At 38.0% G+C, this 22,117-nt stretch overlaps 2 protein-coding genes across 9 annotated transcripts; one reads left to right on the forward strand and one right to left on the reverse strand.

Moving 5' to 3' along the window:
* Positions 1-5,136: 5,136 nt before the first annotated feature.
* Positions 5,137-8,039, reverse strand: LOC116252548 (isoflavone reductase homolog). Its single transcript, XM_031626894.2, has 4 exons — positions 7,557-8,039; positions 6,898-7,138; positions 5,814-6,017; positions 5,137-5,542 (listed from the first exon to the last, which is right to left on the reverse strand). The coding sequence occupies exons 1-4, from the start codon at positions 7,884-7,886 to the stop codon at positions 5,379-5,381; spliced, it is 939 nt and encodes a 312-aa protein (XP_031482754.1). The 5' UTR covers positions 7,887-8,039; the 3' UTR covers positions 5,137-5,378.
* A 2,592-nt stretch (positions 8,040-10,631) lies between these two features.
* LOC116253011 (protection of telomeres protein 1a-like) lies at positions 10,632-21,674 on the forward strand. Of its 8 annotated transcripts, none has more exons than XR_007573121.1 (12): positions 10,632-10,805; positions 11,867-12,003; positions 15,053-15,242; positions 16,384-16,451; positions 16,569-16,657; positions 18,210-18,488; positions 18,587-18,663; positions 19,769-19,827; positions 20,067-20,225; positions 20,819-21,051; positions 21,155-21,245; positions 21,393-21,674. XR_007573121.1 is itself a non-coding variant. In XM_031627702.2 (11 exons), exons 1-10 carry the CDS (start codon positions 10,688-10,690, stop codon positions 21,035-21,037), a joined length of 1,395 nt encoding a protein of 464 aa, XP_031483562.1. In that variant the 5' UTR covers positions 10,632-10,687; the 3' UTR covers positions 21,038-21,051; positions 21,155-21,674. The 8 variants fall into 8 exon arrangements, 5 of the variants coding, with proteins under 5 accessions (XP_031483562.1, XP_031483565.1, XP_031483564.1 ...); XR_007573120.1 differs by having other exon boundaries at positions 21,158-21,245; XR_007573119.1 differs by having other exon boundaries at positions 20,819-21,245.
* Positions 21,675-22,117: the final 443 nt, after the last annotated feature.

Below are 22,117 nucleotides of genomic sequence, written 5' to 3' on the forward strand. Positions count from 1 at the left end.
ACGACATTGAACACTGCCAAGCCCACGAAGTAGTCGATAGACCAATCTAAGGGTGTCATCATGACACGTACCAAACCCGATAGGGTCTGGTTTTATGAATTAAAGATCATTCTTTGCATAAAGCCTTGTGAGGTTAACCAGGTGTGGGCAACTGCCGACCCCCGCCCGTGTAAATCTGTCTAAGTGTTTTATTATGAGGATGTTGGACTCAGGCTTATTTACATGTGGTGTCTACATCAGGCACACAGGCCAATGCCTTGTCCAATTTCATTGCAATAATGAAATGGTTCAGTGCTCCTCCTCAGCTAAAACTTTTTATCTCCGCCGTCTACATCTTGCACCAGCATTTTGCAGAATCAGAGCTGGGCTCTCATGGATCCTCGGCAATTCAAATACTGCTGCGACGCATTTCATAAGCCTGGTAGCCGAGGGCAGGTAAGGTACTGCAGCCTTATGCTTGTCCTGTCGCCTTCCCATTTCAACCGGGGAAAAAAGAGAAGGAACAAATAAGAAAAAAAAAAAAAGAAAAAGATAAGGAACTCGGTCTTCAGTAGTCGACAATAAAGAGAGCTCCGCGACAAGTAGTAATGCCGCAGACAGGGAAAACCGTGTTCGCATTTTAAACAAGGGGAATTTCTGTCATTTTTACAAGCACATTAATTTTGGCCCATACCACTTTTGCCGTCATAAAAAGGGGGTTTTTGATTCAGCCATCAAATGCATTTTGGTCATTTTCGGCTTAACAACATGCAACGTATCTAACCCGCTCCAGAGCTCTGCATCTGATTCCTCTACCTACCGATGGCGGGGAAGGAGATTTGAATATCAAAATTGAAAAATGGTACTAGCAGCAACTTGCGAATGACTACTCTGAGTAAGGGAACAGCATGGTAAGAAAAATATTAGATCATCAGTAACTCCATAGAATTTGGTGAAACAGAAAACTAGGGGACAATCGATTAAACAAACTTTGGAAGTGGGGGTGGGTTTACTATAAACTTGTGCAAATTTGTGCATTTAGAAACAGTGAACTTTAAGTTGCGAAAATGGTTCTCACGCTTCTCAACATTCCAGAAAAATGAAATGGTTGTCCACTTCTGTCAAACGGGACTAAAAGCTCGGTCGTGCGAGCCAAACGCTGACATAACTCTTCGTTTTAGTATTTGGCAGACCCAACAAAGAGTTTCAATATGAGAAGATATATATCAATTTGCGTGTGCTGCGCTGCAAACTGTAAGTCCCGGCCACAGATGTTAGGTTTTTTACAGGCCATTGATGCTTTGGTGTCCACAACCCTGCATAGGAAACAGCAACTGGTTATGTATTCACCTGGAGTGACCATTTTGCAAGAATTTGCTCAGAACTGATCGTTTAAAATAGTTTCCAAATTAAGCTTTAGTGACGGCTTTTATCTAATATTATTCTAGAATAACAATGTTCTATCTTAAGTTTGCAGGAATTTGATTACATAAAATAACTTAAGGTTCTAAATTAACTACGTTGTTCCATATTCTTTAATTAAGATGGTTGTCATGAAGGTAATAGTAGCACTCTGATATGAACTGTTATGCTCGCATAATTTGACGTGAAACTTTGTTTAACTATTTCGCCAAATCCTAATACCTGGAACAGGATGCTGATTAATGGTATCCAGAGGCTAGAATTTCGTGGAATGCTACATGGTAATCTTTGGCGATGACAGGGAGTGGCTGTAGGAGCAAGGGCGGCTGTGATTGTAACTCTGTAATTAACTTCTTCCTCTCTCTCTGCATGTCCTCAGCATATTCCATTTCTCTAATAATTTGCAATCTGGTCTTACAAAGGATTCTGATTACTCTTTTCATACTTTTCTTCCTGGTCTGCTCAAGAAACCAAGTTGAGGTTGCAAACTAGAGGACATGATTGGCAGTGGAATCATTGCTGCTGAGAAAGATTTGCCAGATTCCTGAAGAAACTGCACAAGTCCTGGTAATAGAACAGGTTTACAACCTTATCAGGTGCATGAGTTTCTAGTACTATGCTGCATGCAGTGGAAAATTCCTTCAGTGTTCATTTACCGGGTGCGACTGCATGGATCTTGTGCTCTATACCCATTTTTTGACAAATAAATGTTTGTTGTGCTTTCTTTTTTTCTTTTGTGGATTAATGTCTGGCCGGTACTCTTATTGTTAAAAGTGATAATATGAAGTATTAGGAACGGCTGAGATAATCATTCCTATCAATGTTGTTAAGTGCATTGATGAAAAGAGATGCACCAAACCTATGAAGTGACATGTAGAGCCGATACACAATGATGCCTAAGCATTAAGACAAAAAAATGTCAAGCATATAATATTTACAAAAGTAATGTCAAAAGTGAACAGTAACAATCAAAATAACGTAAATAAAACATAAAATATAACTCTTCATTGTACAAGCATAGTGAAATTATAAGCATAAATATGCAATTCACAAGGGTGGACTTCCATATGCAAACGAAAGCAAGGTTAGGTATAAATTGCTCCCTAACTTATTTGGTTAAACAATGTTTTTCATTAATGGTTTCACCTGAGATATTGTAAAGTTAAAGAACAATAATACCTTTACACGTAGGGCTGCACAATGAGTCCAACCAGAGCTGATCTCGAACTCACTCATTTAAACTTGACTAGTTTATAAATGAGTCGAGCTCGAGTTCAAGCACATGCTCAAAATGTTAAACGGTTAAACGAGTCAAGTTCGAGTTGTAAGAACTCAATTCATTTAAATTCGACTCCACTCGGCTTGGCTCCTACATAATAAATGTTGAACTATAATGAGAAATAGTTAAATGAGTAGCAACTACACGAGTTAATCGAGTTAAACGAGTTAATTAGTTAAAAAAAACAAGATTTACTTAACATAAACGAGTTAAAGGAGCCGAGTTCGACCTCATTGTCGTATTGTCAAGTCGAGTTCAAACTTGTTCTGTCGAGAGCTAGTTTTCTGAGTTGAGTCAAGCTAGTTTTCTGAGTTGAGTCAAGCTTGAACTTAACTCGGCTCATATGCAACCCTATTTACACGGTGTCATTAAGATCAGCAAATGTGATATGCTAAAGGCTATAACAGCTACATTTTGTGCAACTTTCAACATTTAAAACCTTTCAGTCGTTTCAACAAACATCAAAAACTTTCTACATTTGCCCACAAGTCACTGACATTAATAACATGCACAACATTATGACATGATAATTGTATATCGTGCTTCACAATATTTATTTTAATTTCAATTAGTAAAAAAAAAGGCGATAACGACTTTTTTCTGAGAAAAAAAAATATGTGACCACCATGGCAACTCAAGTAGCCTGGAGTTGGTTAAAAAAGAAAAGCAGCCGGCTGTGCAAAGCTCACGTCGACGGTGGTTGAGCCATCTGAAGGGCGGTGGGCGGTTGGAATCGTTACCGTGGAACAGTGAAAGGGAGAAATGGGAGCATGAGAGAAGTGGAGAATTAAAATCTAACGCGCCGTTCGGTGCAAACAACCAACATCGCCAAAAGAAAAAAGGAGACATTTTTGAAATTATTAAAAAAATATTCTTTTGAGTCTTTTTCATGTTTTTTTACTTCCATTTTTGTCTTTACAGAAAATTTCTTTTTCCCATTAAACAGAGGTTAACTACACGAAATTCTCTTGCACACGTATATAACGAACCTGCTTTGTTAATAAAGACATTAGCAATAGTTTCTACTATTGCACAATACCTAGAGTTAGCGACAGATTCGTTCATCGCCTAACAGATTAACACAATATGCATTGGCGACAAATTTGGCCGTTATTGTCTTTTAACATTGGCAGACGAAGGTAGCACGGTAATAAATAACTGTATGGCTGCAAAGCATAGCAACCTCAGAGAGCAAAAACTTCCACATCATAAAGTGGAGGGACCTTTGCAAACCAAAGAAGGAGGGTAGAGTGGCCATTCCCCACATCCACGAGATGAATCGAGCTAACACGGCTCTTCCAGCCCTCCAAGTGAGACAATTCTCAAGTCAATAAACTAACAACTCCCACCTGAAATATCTTGAAAGCAGTTCAGTCCGGCTAAAGATCTTATATATCAAGCGATCAAGTGAGACAATTCTCAAGTCAATAAACTAACAACTCCCACCTGAAATATCTTGAGAGCAGTTCAGTCCGACTAAAGATCTTATATATCAAGCGATCATATACTTGGACACTTTCAGAGACATTCCCTTGGTGAAGGAGGGAAACCAAGCGATGGCTCCATATGGATCCACAGTGGCTGGTTTCCACAGGAACCCACTAAGTGAACAGGGGAATTAAGTAGAAAATGAGCAGTCTTGGAGATGAGAGATAACAAGAGATGGTGTTGAGAATGGGAGGAAGAAGTAGAAAATCGAAAGGATGAAGACTGAAGAAGAACAAGGAGCTCTATTGAGAGAGAAGATCGATTACAACTCGACTGGACTTCATCCATCATGCAGAAACCCCTATTTATCGGGTGCTTATTGTCGGTGGCTGTACAGAGAAGGTAGTTCTAGAACGATGGTGAATGAAGCTTTCAAGTAGTTTCTACGAAGGTTCTACATTAATGTCGGTGTGTGAAGCTTCTACGAAGTCATTGATGACTTCTCTATAAAAGTCCAGTTGCTCTGGTCATTTCTTCAACAGATGGGCAGCATGGACAATTGCTTCCATGGCCTTATTGATGAGGATTACCTTGAACTGCACTTGGTGGAACAAGGCAGCCTGCCACTGAATTGGGATAAAGTCACAAGTAGCGGAACGTTGGTAATTAATGTCTATGATACTCAGTCTCAAACACCTTTGCAAGACAGACAATGTGAAAGGGGGCTGCTGATCAGTGTACATCAGTCATTTTTTGTGAACAATAAAGTTTGGAAAGTTTGATTAACTTAATTTAAGGGGACAATCTTGTAACTTACTCATTTAATCGTTCAGAAGCGGCTGCTTGTGAGTTGATTGACAAGTTAGGCGCCTAATTTTAATGTCATTCAAAAGTTGGGCAGCCATTAATTTGCCCATTTTGGGCGGTTATGTAGACTGTAAGAGATGAATTTGAAAAGGTTCCAAGATAAAAGAAATAGAATTTATATTTACAATTCATGCGTGATGCAGTTAAATATGAACTGAACAAAAAAAAATCACGGTATGTTTTTAATCGTAGTATAAAGAGTATCAGTGATATGACTGGTTTGAAGATTAACATGATTAACATAGAGATCAAGATCTCAGTACACCACAAGATCATAACAAAAGCAACATACAGCTTTAAGCAGTACTATGGATGGTACCCAAATTTTCCTTAGCCTTGTGATCAGATTGGTCGCATTCTTTCTTCTTCCATTCCATAGAGTACACAGGCACATACAGGTGCATCATAGATAGCGTTTTAGATAATCTTCAACCCTTGTATACACAACTTCAGGGTACAACTTGGAGGCCTCTGCTCCATCCTCTCCGATTTCAAAGTTGGTAAGGCAACCTTCATAGAATATGTGGTAGAAATGATCCATTCCTGCCTGCACTATCTCGTCTGCAGCTGTGAGAGAGAGAGAGAGAGGGAGACGAAAATTGATGAATCCGATCTATAGGAACAAATAACAGGAACTTGTCTTTCATTGTCGCTTGCAAAGGAAACTATTAAAAGCAAACCAAGGAGAAAAGAGAGATGGGAGAGAGAGAGAAGATTCTTCAATCTAGAACAAATTGAAAGATTTTGAAATCTTATAAGGCTTATATGTGAGATTAATTATATTGATTAAGGTAGTCACGTGAAGAACAGAAATGGAGTTGATTTTGTACTGTGTTACCTTTCTTTGAAGCCAGGAACTCCTCTTCAGAGATGGAAATCTTCTCTAATTGTTTCCCTATGAGTTTCTCCCATTTCTTCACCAGTTCCATTTGAGACATGACGTTCTCTGGCGGCCGGATATAAAGTGTCTTGTTGAGAGTCCGGGGATCATCAACGGCCTTGATTGTGTATGTGCCGACGTCATCCTCGTCCACAAATACAGCTACCCAATAGGTAGAGATAAAATGATTAATCAGTAAGTTAATTCTGATTTAACAAAAGAAAACGCTATTAGTCACAAAAATGGAGCTTGGCATTATCTAAAACCAATCTTTCTTAGGATTCATGTATAGATATTTGCCAACTTCTGCCTATTTTCCCTTTCCTGATGAAGAAAAAGATCTCAAAGCAATTTAACAACTAAAAACATATGGAGAGCTGTATTGGCCAGCGTCGTATCAGCAGGGGCGGCGATCAGATACATAATAAATAGAACGATATGGGTTCATAGCTCCGGTATTCGGGGAAAATTTAGGAAAACGCAAACTGGACGATGGGATTGAAGACGAGCATAATGAATCTATGGTAGCCCATGTGGAAGATGAGTTCAGTATAGAGGCAATCGTGCCCTCGCTGTCGACGCTCTAGTGCGGTATAAACACAAAAAAGAACAATGAAAGAAGATTTACATTAACATATCCCTTCACGCCTCGCTTCGGTTTCATAATCCCAGGACATTCTTTCCCTAGTAGAGAGCACTAGGAGGGGAAGTACTTCCTGCCCATCAAACAGGAACTTTTCCTGCGTATCCAGCAGTCCCTAATGAGCATCGCGATATGTTGGAGACAAGTCAACCGCTTGTTCCATCAGACCATCGTCAGAAAATTCTGGAGTATGGCAACAGCTTCTTCGATCAGATCATTGTCAGAAAATTGTGGAGTTCACGATCTTGGTCATGGCATTGAGAATCGGATGAACGCCCCAAGTACCAATGGTTTTGTTTGGCACGGCCGAGTTCGTGATTCTTTTGGTTTCAACATCCAATCACTCACCGGAAAAAAAGTGAGGGGGCAGGGGGAGTGGTGGGCGGGGGGAAATCTTACCTTTAACGCTGCCATCCCCATGCAAATGGACGCGATCCCTTGTTGGTATAAGGGGCCTGAGCTGGCACAGGGCTCCGACGAAGTATCCGGCAAAGCAGTTGGCAGAGACGTAGGTGTGGGGGATACCGGCGTCCTCAATCGCCTTCCTCACGACCATCTTCTCATCAAAAGTGTTCCTACCAGGTGAAAGGGCATCTGCCATGCGAGCAGGATCGATTCCAAACTCAGAAGGTACAAATCTCTGTAAATTAAAAGACAATTCATGTTCCAGTTTCCTTATTCTGATGGTACAGAATCCCACACTGATCTGCGACATCTATAAGTCCCAATTGAGCCTGAAGTTTGAATTTAGTTTGGGGAAAGCCATTTGCAGTGCTTTTCGAGGTAGTAGCAGGGTTTGGCTGATTTTAAAGAGGGCGGTAACTTTCGAAGAACAACTGGGGGTTGATATCCATACCATTCATTTTGATAGAGACAAACACCAACAACGGGATCTGTAAAAGTGCCAGATGCTTCATGCTTCTATAAGTGCTTATATACTATTAACTGTTAAGTAAGCAAATTAGCAAACATGAGATGTTCGAAATAGACCATCTGCAGAAGAATTGGGTCACGGACGGTGGCATATATATATATATATATATACACACACACCTTACCTTAATGTTCCCGGCTTCTTTGATGGCATCAATGAGCTTTAGTTGCATCAAGATACTGTGGCCGCGGTGATGGACACCGGACATGGCACAGACGACTACATCGACGAGCTTCACGGCATCGACGAGGCTCCGGTGGTCGGAAAATGAAGCCTCCACAAGACGCGCCCCCTGCTGCTTGAAGTCCAGCAGAATTTGAATCTTCTCGATGTCTAGGCCAATCTCCCGCCTCTGGAGAACGTAGGTGGGGTGGCCGAGCGCCAAGCTTGCCTTCACCAACCTCCTCCCTATGTACCCGGAGCCACCCACGATCAGGACTCTGCTCTTCTCCATTCTTTTTGCTTCTCCCCTTCCTCTAGCCAACCGGGCGACTTGATTTTAGGTGAGATGCAGCTGATGAAACGAAATGATGAATGGGGGCTACCCACCCAACTCCATTTATAGCGAAAACCAAAGTCCACGTACCAAACCCGGCTGCATTTGTTTCTACGGCCAAGCAAGGTTAAACTCCTGCATGTAGAGTCGTGTCACAGTTCAACAACTCTCTCTCTATATATATATATATGGAGCAGTTCAGGGAAGGTGATGAAATGCCAGTTAGACTTACTTTCCTGCTTGGGCGAAGCTGGTAGGCTTGATTGGTAGGTTTACTCGTTTTGTCCACTGTAGAGCTCACTTACCGATTACTGTGTAGGTGAAGTGGCTTAGTAAAGAAAAAGATTGGTACTGGCAGCGACGTGCAGACTAAGAGTATGAAAGCGGAGCTGCAATTTTTTCCAAAAATATTCGATTATCATGTTCAATGGAATTCGATGAAACAGAAAACTAGTTGATAGCAATTAACAAATTTTGGAAACAGGGGAGTAGTTTTGGAAATAACTTCTGTGTTTAGGAAAAAAGTAATAAAGATGTTTCCAGTTAAGGGCTTATATTTAAAAAATTTAAAAAAAGGTGTGCATGCTCCTCAACTACTTAAGGGTGGAAGGGTGGAGGGAAGGGAAGGCTGGGAGAGACTATCCTTCGTTAACGGTCAAAATTATATGAAACCCTAGTGTAGATGAGATGCAGAAGATTAGACGAGATTATGCGAATACCAAATCTAGTTTTATGATATAAGGTTCATTCCTTGCATAAAGACCCAGGCTAACATGAATCCTGCTAGGGCGCGGAGATATGTAGGGTTTTTGTGGGGATACGACCAGTGGCAGAGCTACACCAGTCTTTTAAAAATTCTTTATGGTTATCTTTAAACAGTAATATATATATATATATAACGTCGTGAATTAGCTACTTTAAAAATATTTGAGTTTTTTTTTTTACAAATTTCCAGTGTTTTCCCCAAATTTTAATTTTAAAAATATTTTTATCTGATTTAGAACCGATTCAGTGGATCAGTCGGCTGATCTGGTTCCTCTTACCAGTTTTTATTGTTCGTTGTAATTTAACTACAGAAGGTATCAGCTATACATGATAATTTAATGTCATTTACTTTCTGGATTAGTGCGCTTCTTTCTTTATGAGTCTGCCATGCTTCACTGAAATAATTTGCAGTTTGACGAAAGAAAGTTGGGAAAATGAAACAAAGGAGTTGTTGATAAATAGTTGGAGAAAAGGTTGGGAGGTTTGATAGTTCTACTCAACATGGTCTTCTTTGAACATATGTGCTTGTCACCTGTTTGGTAAATGAAACAGTTTGTAACTTTTTTATGAAACTGTTTGAAAAAATGGAGTAGATTCATAAAATATTTTATAAGCTGTTCCATAAATCTGCCCTAACAATTTCATACTGTTCTATTTGCCAATGGACAACTAAAATATATGTTCCAAACTGCCATCTTCTTATTTCAAGAAACATGACGTGATTTTGTTTGCTTTGTAGCTTTTTAAGTATGTTTTGCGAGAACATGCGTCATTATAACGCAATACAGATGTCACCAACTGCAAACTCACCACCTCATCTCCACAGTTCTACTAAGTAAAATTCAGAACTGTATGACATCCATTTCATCCACCAAATTCATGGATCTCTAATGGTTGAAACATGCATGGATTATAAATTCTTGGGTAACTTTTGCTTCTCTCCAAAATTTTAATTTCCTTGTTGAAATGCATCAATACGAAAATTTCAAATGTGGGAAACTAAGGTCCTTTTTAGGTACAAGGCGTGTTCGAGAACATGAAGGAAAAATGTCTCAAACAAAACAACAGGAAAATGACTGGTTGAAGAATGAGTATGCATGAAGACTTCACAATTAATTCGATTCACATGGGCGTTATGTTCATGGGCCATATGATTAATTTGATTCATGTGGGCATTATGTTCATGGACCATATCAAGTGGAGTACTCCGCCAAGGGCAAAAGGAAACGGGTTCTAGCATGGGCCATGCCCTGGAAACATAAACATTTGAATGTTTTTAACATGGGCATATGTGAAAATTCTCAAAAAATATTTGTTTGGCCGCTGTACAAAATTTAAAAATATTATTCGGCCATCTTTAAAAAAAAACAAAAATTCTGACTCCATCCCTATAGAGCACAAGTTGACACTATGGTGACTCTATTTCAAACCCCAAATGTAGTTTTGAACCCAACAAGTGAATTTAAATCGAATGCATCTATTGAGATTTGAGCCATGCCGTGCATTCTATTGGCAAACATGCTCAAATATGGTTTGCTTTTACTGCTCATGAGTTAAAAGAAACAAGAATGCATTATGCAATATTAATGGGCAAGTGAATTGAATGGACTCGAATAAAAAGGCTCTGCGAACCCAACTAATATAGGATTTGGTTTGGCTTTTACTGGATCCAACTTGTGGAACATGGATTTTGGTTCCATGTAGATCGGAGCCGGTATTAAATCAGATCCATTGACTTGGGCTTCGGTATTAAATCGGGTCCGACCCGTTGACATCCCCACAGAAACTCCGATATCCCATTTCACGTTGGTAACGGGTACATTCCGGGTCTGGATCACGAGCCCGTTGAATAGGGCGCGGAGCGAGGGAAGTTTGCTGTCTCCCGGTCGATGGGGTTTATCCGCCTATAAAACCTCAACAAATTTAAATCCTCTGAAACTCTCTCTCTCTCTCTCTCTGTAGGGTTTGCAGGCCAGCAGCAAAAGGAGGGAAGCATGGGGGACGATTACGTCTATCTGCCTCTCCAAGATGCACTATCCACCGTTAACCAGAAGATTAATCTCTTCGCCGTCGTCGTCGAGTGCGGGCTTCCCAAAAAGAGCCGAGGATCAGGTCTCTCTGTCTCTGTCTCTCTCTCTGGGCATGTGTGTGTGATGTGTCTGTGTGTTTATCTCTCTCTGGGCATGCGTGTGTTATGTGTCTGTGTGCGTGCGCACTCTTCCGTGTTCTCATTTAGCTAGTTTTTACGGAAAAATGTCTGTACGAATTTGGTTGTTCGTTGTTCGTCGAGTGCATTTGGTCATGCAATTTCAATACGTCGTTTGAAGATACGTTAATTTTCTGCGTGGATATGTAAGTGGTCTCCATCTTTAACATTTTATCTGCTCGTGTTTGCTTATTTTGGAATGGCTTATATCTATTTCTGGTTACGTGCTTAAAGTATTGTGCTCCTGGTAATTCTTGCTCTCACTGGACTGTTTGTATCTACATGCATTAGCATCCCGATGCATGGCTTCTCTTTCCCAAATCAGTTTCTTTTGTTTGCTAATTTCATCCCGACACTTTTGTCCTTGCTTCCGATCTATTCGGCATTTCTATGTGTTAATAGGCCACATGACTTGGGTTGTTCCGTTGCATCGTTCTTAAATTTATGCTAATCGACTGTGGTCCTTTCTTTAGACAAAGTGGTTGTGAGATTGTACAGTTATCATCTTAATCGTATTTCGTTTTTGATATGTGACTGCCGATAGATGTTTAAACAGTTTGGTTTGATTTGGGTTGTCAAACCGAGTGTGGAACACATTGTGTTGATTTAGCAGAAAACTCTGGGCCTGATCAATGATCAGGTTTGGATGGTGTGTGGTGTATGCAGTACCTTACCAAATTTCTTGTTGATCCACGTAGGAATATAAGTAACTTTGGGATTCCATATCATAGCCAAATTTGTAATTTTATTCTTAAAGATTCACGTCCAAATCTTAATCCAACTCCAAAAATGGATTATGTTCAATTCTGCAAAATTGGACAAGGTAATCCCTGAGTCCATACCAAATCCGAGCTGTTTTGCATCCCTAACCATTGAGCAGATCTTCACTTTGATGAACTGATTTTCTTCTTTAACTTTGGGAACTCATGGGTGAACTTCATCCTGCTTCATCAATTACTTGCTGCAGATTATTTTTGCTCTCTGAAGATAATGGATGAATCGTTTCAACAGTGTGGTGTGACTGTTAACTTCTTTGCTCATCAGGCGCAAAATCTTCCACATGTCAACTCAGCAGGAGACATAATTCGTCTACATCGAATCCTGGTAATTGGTCAGTCCACTATGGCTGGGCGTTGCATGATGTCCTAAGTTTTTCATTCAAAATATTTCACCTTCTTTTTTTCAGTCTTGACAATAAAAGCCTTTGCTTCTTTCTTGCTGTCTGGGAATATGCCTGCAGAGGTGCTAATTTGGATTCTTTTCATAGGCCATATAGCTCCAGTCATGCTTCTTTCAGATGAGCTGTTGTTCATATATCCAATTTCCGCTTAAGCATGGTTGTGGGATTGAGAAGAAACTTGGGTGCAGGTGTGTCTCTATATAGTGTTTGCATATATATATATATATATGTACATTTGCATGTGTACGTGTATTTGATATTTAACATAAAGAGCATATGTAGTAGAAACACTAGGTGGCATACCCACAAGAAGGCATGGGACAACAACAAAAGGGGGGAAGAAAAATGGTTGGGAAGTGTCTCTATCCTTTTCACTTCTTATTACTCTTCATTTAGGAAAAGGGTCAAAGTGGGGGTTTTAGAAAAGCTCCACCTTAATTACTGCATTTATCCGAGTGATCCACAAACAATGAAAATCTCGCTTTTGCCTTCCTCTATCCCTATGGCTGGAAACCAAAGCCCTTATTTTCTATTGGAATACCAGTTTGAGTAAGTCTTGAATGAGCTCCTCAAAAGCTTGATGCAAATAAACGAATTTTTCTTCAATGCCTCTGTGCAATATATCAATGTCTAACTCTTAATATGCTAGAAAATAAGGCAAAGGAATTAAGTTTTAGGATTGAAAATTAAAAAAGATTGACTAGATGCCTAGTTGTGGGGTTTTAGGATACAATCCTGCAACTAAGCTGGAGACTAGTTGTGTCTTTTACTGTAAAATTAATAAATCGTTAATGCCATTGTTTGCTATGCAAACGATCTATGTTATGTAATGACACGATTGATGGATCCCAACCTGCCCCCTAACACGTTAGTTCCAATACCAAAAAAAGCTAAAAACCATGACAGCTAATCACTTAGCAACTCCCTTTACAAGTACTCCAAGATTCTTCACAATCTTAGGTACATAACTAAACTTTTGGGATGTTATAATCTGGTATACACATCTGTGTGTGTGGGACCCCATATACGAGTGTTGAACCGGCACTGATACTACTGTAATGACCCGACTGACGGAACCAAACCCATCCCCTAGTAGTTTTGATTCCAACCCCAAAAAGGCTAGAAAATAGGACAAGCAATCACAATCACTTAACAACCCCCTTTATAAGTCCCCTAAGATTCTTCATAATATTAGATACAGGATTAAACTTTTGGGATGTTACAATAGTAGACTCCTTAGGGCCCGCCATGTGAAAACTAATTTCTCAAATTGTGGATGATGACTAACTAGTAATTCGGCTTCATAAAATTACACCTGATATTGCATGATTTTGATGAATCCTTGTTGTGTAGAAGGCTCTTCATTTTCGTTTTATGAAAATGATGCTGCCCTAGGTTTGGAGCATGAGGTAATATTTTTAGTATTTTTGTTTTTTTTATTTAGTAATCTTGTTACTCAAACCTCATATTTTTCTTGTTATAGTTTGGCTGAGTTCTTCACACACACTTGCGCTTCACATGTTAAGGGTATCAAATGAACTCATCTTGGATTTTATCAAGTTTTCTTTTTTATACTATGAAGATGTTTTCATTCAAAATCCATTCTATTTGCCTTGTTCCATTGTGGCCTTATACCATTTCAGCTTTGTTTAGTACACTTTCTGGTATCCTGTCAATTTGATATGTTAGGGATGTTGTTGATGGGGATGGTGGTGGTCCCCTTTTCCCAAGCCTCACTATTCCAAGATATGGTACTTTGACTGAGCTCGCAGTGGCAAATTTAAATTTTTAAATAACCAATTCAACTTTTAAATAGTTTACTTTTTTTTAATGTGGTTTGCTTTGCTGTATTAGTGTTTGGCTTTGTGCAACTTTAGCTGTATTAGTGTATGGCTTTCTCCAACTTTAGCTTGCCCGGATCAGGTTATGAACTTATGAGAATTTGAATGTATCTATAAAATAGTAAGTAAACATTAAGTAAATATAATTAATTTAATTATAATGAACACAATTACATAACTACAAAATAATAACAACTAATAAACGACTTGGACTGAATTAGTTTAATCATAACAACCAACTATAGTTTATAGTGATATTGGGTGATAGTTAGAATTGGTGCTAAATAAAAAATATTCTAGATTTGGGTGATCTTAGGCCGATTCAACCTATTCAGCTGATTTGGCAAATCCAGGACTGAGTCCTCGAGGATTTGGTTGCATTTGGGTCAACACTTAACTGGTGATCCAGTTTGCTAAGAATGCTTGCATATTGGACTTGGCCATTTCCCAAGTCGACTCCCTGGGTTTGATAAGAATGCTAGCAACTTTGTGTAACTATATGGTCAGTTGCAGAACCAGAAAGCTTTTGAAGGAGTACTCTGAACATTCACGGCAGCTCCAGCTTTTGTGCACTTGATGTCTTTTGTGGTCAGATACAGAACCAGAATTTGTTTTTTGCAGGAAAGACAATTTACCCCTTTCTGAACTTTTAAGAGAAACCTTGAATAACTTTTCAAAAACTTTGAACTCAATATGCAAGATGGATGTCAATTTCATTTTGTAAGGTTGTGAGATCTTGAAAATTTGTTTTTCTCTTTAACAGTTTTGCTTATTTTACTCATGCTGATAATAATGGGTCTGCTCTTTTTCTTCTGTTCCTTATGTTTGATTCAAAAAGGACCTGCAAATTCCAACTCTGAGGTTGTTAAATTGGTTGTATTGATAGGAGTTTGAACTTGATAACCTTGTTTCAGATAGGATGGATAGCAATCTGGACCTGCATTTTCTCTTGTTATTGCTTGGGTGTCCTTTGTTTTTTAATTTTTATACATCTACTTGCACGATTTTATTTATGTTGGTTTATAATGTTGGTCTCTCTTTTCCATTTTCGATCTTTGTGGTTCTGGAAGCACTGTGTTCAGTTTGACTCAGTATATTTTGTGATGCAAATAATTCCCTTCAATGATTGTAGATGAAAATCCATAAGCAAGAGGTTCTTGGTCACTACAACAAGAAGTTTTCTTCGTTTGCACTGTTTGAGGGAAGGTCTGGAAAAGACTTTTCTCCATATCAAGCTTCTTCTCGTTTCCAGGTTACTAAGCATGACAAGGTCTGCATTGAGAAACTCAGAACCTGGTTGGCCACTCACAATTATGATTCAGGTAATCATCTTTCATAAAGATAGATGTAAAATGTTACTTCATGGCTACTAATGTCAAGTCATAGATTTGGTTTATCAACTTGGGATGCATGACAACAAAATTTCTTCTTTAGCTTCACAAATGGTTAATTTCTGTATGTGTGTCTCTGATTCAATGACTGATTAATTGCAAGGCATGGGCCTCAAGGCAGGCTAGATAGTACCCTTCTGTAGAAAAAAATTAAAAGGTTGCAAAGTTGCTGACAAAGTCATCCAAGAAAAGAAAAAGAAGGGGAAGTCTAAAGCAAGTGATCAAAATTTGTCCACTGTTTGTTTCAATGCTAAAGGTATGCTGCTGGATGTAAACTATAAAAGCATAGAAGTGTGATCCATATATAGGAACGTCAAAAGTTTGAAGAATGGTTAAAAAGCAATGTGAGAAAATAAGAGAAAAGAAAAATCACTCTGTTTAAGTTGTTCCTTTCAGGTGGAAGTCATACACCAAGTTGCTGGTTATTGTGTGCAAATAGGGGAATATGATCGCTTTATTCCTGGAATACCTTGTAGCATGCTATAATTATCTAATATTTTCAAAATTAGTAGCCTGTCTTATATAGTATTCGGCCCAACAATTTTACTGCATTGAGTTGAACCACAACAGTTCAAAATTTTGAACAAAATGGAAACTAGTTAATTTCACATTAAAATAAGAGCATTAATTACAAAACAATAGAAAAATAGTAAATAACAATTATCAATGGCTCTACCTTGTGAACCAACTCTGTTCATCATGTGTATTTGTTTAGTATGTTATGCTGCATCTGCACTCCTGGTGTCTTGAAATTCTGGCATGATGGAATCAAAGATTTTGTGCCTATTTTTAACAAATTGATTTGTTTCTTCTGTTTCCTGGTATTTTATGTGTCTACCATTAGTCCCGTTTATTGTTGTTAATTGAGGTTATTGAACACAAATTAATAATAATTGAAAGAAGGTTCTTGTTGCTGTTGTACCTAAGGGTCAGTGAGAATATGGATTAACATTATATGACAATGAAGTGAACGAGTATGCATATATGTGGCTGGTTCAGAAATATCCTGTCAATTTAATTTAAACATCTGACTTAACTGTCTGTAAATTCACAGTCTTCCCTTCTGTTTCAGGAGTTAATGAGTATTCTCTACAATTGAGAGAGTTAAAAGTGGGTGAATATTTTGATCTAATATGCAAGGTCTATTATTTTCTACTCTCTTTTTTTTTTTAATCTTGTGCTTCTAGAATAATCTTTTGATGTTCCGATAGGAAGGAAATAAACACCTGAAATTCCTCTTTTTAATTTATGTAAAAGGTTCTTCATATATCCAAAGTTTCCGAAGAAGAATCAATTCTCTTTGTCTGGGATGGGACAGATGCTCCTCCAGCATGCTTTGAGATGCAGTATGAGCATTACTTCCATTATGATAGTTTTCTCTTGCAATTTATTCGAAATAGATACTATAAGAAGGGGGGTTATATCATCTTCTTTTTCTTGGTGAGATGCATGACAGGATGATGTCACCTCCCTTTTTTTTGTCAAAGTTCTGAAATGTATCAAATTTTGGTGCAATAATATGAGAATTCTTATCTTGTTCACATCATTTTTGTGGTTCCTTAATGTTTTTGCTTTTGCATGACTTGGTTATCTCTAATTATGTCCAATTTTTTGGTTGAGTAGCATCTCATTTGTTCCTTATATTATAGCAGTTGTGGCATGTTATGTTTTCGGTAGGCTCATGATCTACACAGTGTAATTAATTGTTATGTGGCAGCTACAGTATAAATTTGATTGAACATGAAGTAGAGAATAGATGCAAGAACTGGTCTATCTTGGAGGGAAATCATGAGTCTAGCACTCCATGTTCCAGATTCTATTTTATCTTCTAAAAAATGTGTGGTTATCCGAAGATGTTTAAAAGTCAGTAAATGGGTTATATGTTTCTTCTGGTGGCATTATTGAATGAGGCCAACCAAACAAAGGCATAGTTGGATGGTAGAACAAGATATGCGTTACTGCTCACTTGTAATGACCCTTCTTCCCAGAAAGGAAATAAATGAAATATGAAACTGAAGCAAGATGATAGACCTCCTTATTCAAGATCATTCAGCTACTCTCATTTGATTGTGTAACTAAACCTTGTAAACTTAATTTGTTGAGTAATGCTGAAATTAAACTATTAGAACTAGATTACATCAATCCATCATCCACCTGTCTGTGTGCATGTGTGGGAATATTTGATACCTATATTGTTCCTCTCGCTCCAACACAATTTTTTATTAGCAAACATAGGAAAAGTTACTGTCCACCATGTGAAACTAAAAAGTTCATTGATATGATCCTTGACGTAACATGCAAAATTTGGTCATTTTATGTCTAATGCATAAATATCAATGATATTTTTAAAATATTGCATAAAGTACCAATAAAAAGTGCAGAAAAGTGAAAACATATAGCCGTATGTTCTAAATATCCCCAAACGAAGATATATGGATCCTCAATGATGTTGTGAGATTTTCACAAGTTTTTTCAAATGCTTAAGTAGTTAAGTATGTTACTTTTTTGTTTGGAGTTTATTTTTGCATTTTAATAACTATTTTGATTTTTTCTCAATGAATTTGCATAAAATTTTGGAAAGCTCATAATTTCATAAGTTTCTATATTATTTTAAATTTTATGAATTCCTAAAAGTCTTTTCAATTAATACCTGAGTAAAACCTTGCTGATAGAAACCCATGGCTGTGGATATTTGTGATTATGGTCAAAAGCATGGAGGATTTCTTTTGCTCCTGTTTGTCCTTTGTTTTTATTGCAGTATTCCTTGGAAATCCTTCATATTGGCAGTACGTGCCCCTTCAAAACTTGGGTGCATTTGTTTAAGATGCAAACTATTGAATGTCAGCTTCATATGATGATGAATGATTTTTCTTAAGGTATCTTTCTGAAAAAACACAGGTTGGGTCCTCAATCAGGTTCATTTCCATTGCAATTGGAAGAAGTACCTCTATCTAGGGACATCTTGAGCACCTTTCCCTGTATAGGAACTATCTTGAGGATAGTTACTGGGAAATCCTTTGATGATACATTGGTTCACCTAAAGGTCCTTGGACAGTGGGTAAAATTTCGTAATATAACTTGTAGACAGAAATTTGGATTATGGGAGGGTTTAGTGGTGGCTTCTAGCAGAATATTTCTTCTATCTGAACAAGACAACATTGCACAGTGTTGCCAAAGGTATTCAACTTATGATATTTAATTTTCTTTTATCTAAGAAGATAATTTTGCTTATTTGCTTTGTGTTTGTTCAATATATTTTTTTTTTTCATGACTAGGAAATATGATGAACGGCTATTGCATGAAGTGGAGCATACGTCTCTTTGGAGTTTCCCAGCTCCAGCTGCAATCACAGGTATGCTGGAAAACATAGTTTTGTTGAGAAATAATGAACTTTCAAGTTTCGTCTGTTTATGCTCGAGGAATCTATGACTTGCATGCCCATTGCTGTATCTTTTTTTGATCGATAATTATATTTCCTTAAAAGTTTTCCTATGTACATATCATTGTCTGTATACTTTTACATCTATATTTGCCTCCAGGTACTTGCATGCTCACTTTGTGCAAGGCAGGTGTGCATATTAGTGTTGTGCTTGTGAGCTTGTACTAAGTTTGTACATATGACACAGTGATTTTTTGTGTTTTTGATACTTTTTAATTTCTTTATGTGAAGTGGTGGTGAAGGCAAACTGATTGTTAATATTGGGTTTTCTAATTTCTAGGAGGTACAAAAACACATTTGTTTCCGGACCAAGTCTAAATATCAAAATTGAAAATGAGATACTGTTTTTAAGTTCATTTATCGTGAAGTGTAACTTATCTAACTATGGTAAGTTGTTAAAACTCTTCTGTATCTTAACCTGGATAAATATGCTTCTGTAGAAAAAGTGTCTTTAAGTTATTGAAATCCATTGTCAAGTCAACACAAAACTTATTTGATTGACCATGAGTCATGACAGGATAGAGTAAAGAAGTGAGACAAATGACTGAATAATGACTTGCTTGCTTTACAGAAATCACTGTATTGTTGTGAAGATATTGACTCTGTACTTATCACCAATCGAATGATCCAGTGGAGATTCTTCATTTTAGGTGGTAACAGGTTGAACAGTTGTTACCTTGAGTTAGCATGCATTTAGGCCGCCTGTTCTGCTGGTCATTATTTAGTCGAAAACAAAAAAAACAATGATCTCTGACTTGTGGATAAAAACAGGCATGCAATGCAAGCTCTATCTCCAGTTAATGCAGATAGTAATTCTGGATTGTTAATGGTTGGCTTCTTTTGCAAAGCATGGCATTTGAATATCTTGTGATGGACGTAACCACCCACATTTTGCTCAGTAAATCTGGACTGTTTTTCCCCTTTTTAAGTTTTCAATATCTTCCCTGGGGACAGTTGCCTAATCTTATTCTCAAATTTGGTGTATTGGAATGATAAATTATGTTCTCGCTTATTTCAGAAACTCAGTTGGAGCATGTGGGTCTGTCAACACTAATGGAAATCCTCACTCATTCAAAGGTGTTGTATGTGTAAATCTAAATGTCTTTGCTTTTAAGTGAATGTATATGTCCTCTTGTCCAAACACGATGTGCCTAACTGCATAGAAAATCTTGGTGCATGAGCAGGTTTGCGTTTTGTGCGTGTTCGAACTTTTATATGTATGAAAAATGAGGGACAGAGGGAGTTTTTCACAGAGTTGGCTACTTAAAATATAACTATCATTCAGGCTATCTTGTTTTAAATCCTTTGTATTGCAGGTGACTTGTAAATACAAGTGTATTGTCCGAATCATAGCATCGTATCCCTGGCTAGCTGAGGATTTCCGCTCTCCAAATTTTCCTCATGTCTACAGAATTAGGTTTACTCTGGAGGATTCAACAGCAAGAATTCATGCTTATCTATATGGTGAAGATGGGGTAAGACATCATCTTTTTTGCATGCTTGTCAAGTAAAAATTTGGAATCATGCTTACTGCAGGGCATGCATTTCTCCATGTTACAAAGGCGCAGCATATCTTTGTTTTTTCCTAAGCATATTCATTCAGTCTATGTCTCAAATACATTCCAGCAAAATCTCTGAGTATGTCTTTGTATAAACTAAGGACAAGTTCCTGAAATTTAGAACCACTGAATGTGACTGCATTTGAGATGTTATGATTCCTGCACAAACAAATTAATGGGATATATGCAGATTGTTATTATCATTTAGAAAGTTTCTTTCCGAGCCATTTTTTTACATGGTTCATTATATCCTGTCTAACTGGCATGTTACAGCCGAATCTGGTTCATTTACTTTCTCAAGCCTCAGGTGAAAATTGCTTCTTGAATTAGCTTCGGCATCTCATCACTTTTGTTGGTTGTTTATACAAGTCTATGCTGCGATTTATTTGAGCGACTAACATTATACTCTTAATTTGCTTCAAGTGGATGATAAGTCTTTTAAATGCTTTGTCCATGCTTTTGGACTTCGTCTCCCGTGAGCTGTTCATCTAATTATGGTGACAATGCAGGTGGAATTTTTTGAAGGTTATCCTCCTGCACATTTATTGACTGCCAAGATGAACAAACTGCTGGGGTTAGAAGATAAGAGCATTGGTGAAGGTGGTGAGGTAGCTGCCACAAGAAATCCACCATGGGTGCAGGTTTGCATCAAGTCCTATTACCTGGACAAGAATGATCCTTGGGGAAGCAGGCATTATCGTATATGCAACACAAAGATAGTTGGATGATGAGAAATTATTGTGTAAGCCAACTTGTTCTTTAGCTAAACCCCCACTTTTTGTTCTATTTTATTTTTCTGTTTTTATTTGGGGTTTTCCCTGTTAAGAAGACCAGGCTTCTTGCAGCAGTTCGGTAGCTGGCGCCTGGCTTGATGTCAGTTTGTTGTTTGTGCTGTAATGCCAAACTGGAGCTTGGAATCTTAGTGGACATACAAAGGTAGCTGACACCTTGACAGCTGTTTCGGACTTTTGGCAACTATTGATTTAAATTATATGTATACATTTGACTTCAGATGAATTACTTGTTTTTTCTAGTAAACTATAGGCTTTTCCAGTAAGATAGAATTGTCCATCCTTTTGACAGCTGAAAGTCATGCTGGTGGTGTTAGTTTATGGTGATTCAAAAGCTGACCGCTAGAAGGATTGCAGACTGTGTTTTGTTTTGATTGAAACAACTAGCAATCATGGGTAATTTGCAAGTAGGAGAAGATCGTAGGGTGGGGATTCAATCTGTTTTGGCTTCACAAACTAATCTTGTATGTTGGCTAAATGGATTAGTGTGCAACTGAATCAATATGTGTATGCCCAAAAGGAAATTGGGTCTATTGACGTGCATGGTGTGAATGATCAAGTTTCGATTGAGTAACATTATTGTAAGCGATGAGGGACTCCACATGTATTCTTCGTTGGCTTTCTTGATCATATACGTGTCTTTAGGAGCATAAGCTGAGACTCAGACCTGAGACTCTGGGTACGACGTGGTGTGTTTGCTGCGATGAACATAGAATCATGTGCAATCAGTTGAACGTACTTGTCAACAATTAGAATCCAGGTATCACTTCTAGCACACAGATGCTGTTAAGTGCACAACCCGAGTTGATGTGGTATACCTAAATGGTTTTGCTACTGCTCTCGACAGAGTTCAGACTTACGATTTCTTTCAAACTCATCAGAAAAAAAAAAAAATAATGAAAAATTCTGTATTATAATTGGTGTCTTGGAAGCTCTTCAATATTTGAAAAAATCTGCAATTTTTACCGTGCTATCCTGAAAATTATATGAACCCAGAGCATGTAAGCAGACTGCCCT

This window comes from Nymphaea colorata, chromosome 4 (genome assembly GCF_008831285.2).
Source record: "Nymphaea colorata isolate Beijing-Zhang1983 chromosome 4, ASM883128v2, whole genome shotgun sequence".
NCBI classification, from domain to species: domain Eukaryota; kingdom Viridiplantae; phylum Streptophyta; class Magnoliopsida; order Nymphaeales; family Nymphaeaceae; genus Nymphaea; species Nymphaea colorata.

Excerpts from the sequence above, each read along its gene's own strand:
- LOC116252548 (XM_031626894.2), bottom strand. The coding sequence starts at position 7,886 with ATGGAGAAGAGCAGAGTCCTGATCGTGGGTGGCTCCGGGTACATAGGG. Across the intron at positions 6,018-6,897 it reads TGGGGATGGCAGCGTTAAAG|CTGTATTTGTGGACGAGGAT; the intron begins GTAAGATTTCCC and ends CCTATTGGGTAG. Across the intron at positions 5,543-5,813 it reads GTTCCTGGCTTCAAAGAAAG|CTGCAGACGAGATAGTGCAG; the intron begins GTAACACAGTAC and ends TCTCTCTCACAG.
- LOC116253011 (XM_031627704.2), top strand. The coding sequence starts at position 10,688 with ATGGGGGACGATTACGTCTATCTGCCTCTCCAAGATGCACTATCCACC. Across the intron at positions 18,489-18,586 it reads ATTGCACAGTGTTGCCAAAG|GAAATATGATGAACGGCTAT; the intron begins GTATTCAACTTA and ends TTTCATGACTAG. Across the intron at positions 20,226-20,818 it reads ATCTATATGGTGAAGATGGG|GTGGAATTTTTTGAAGGTTA; the intron begins GTAAGACATCAT and ends GTGACAATGCAG.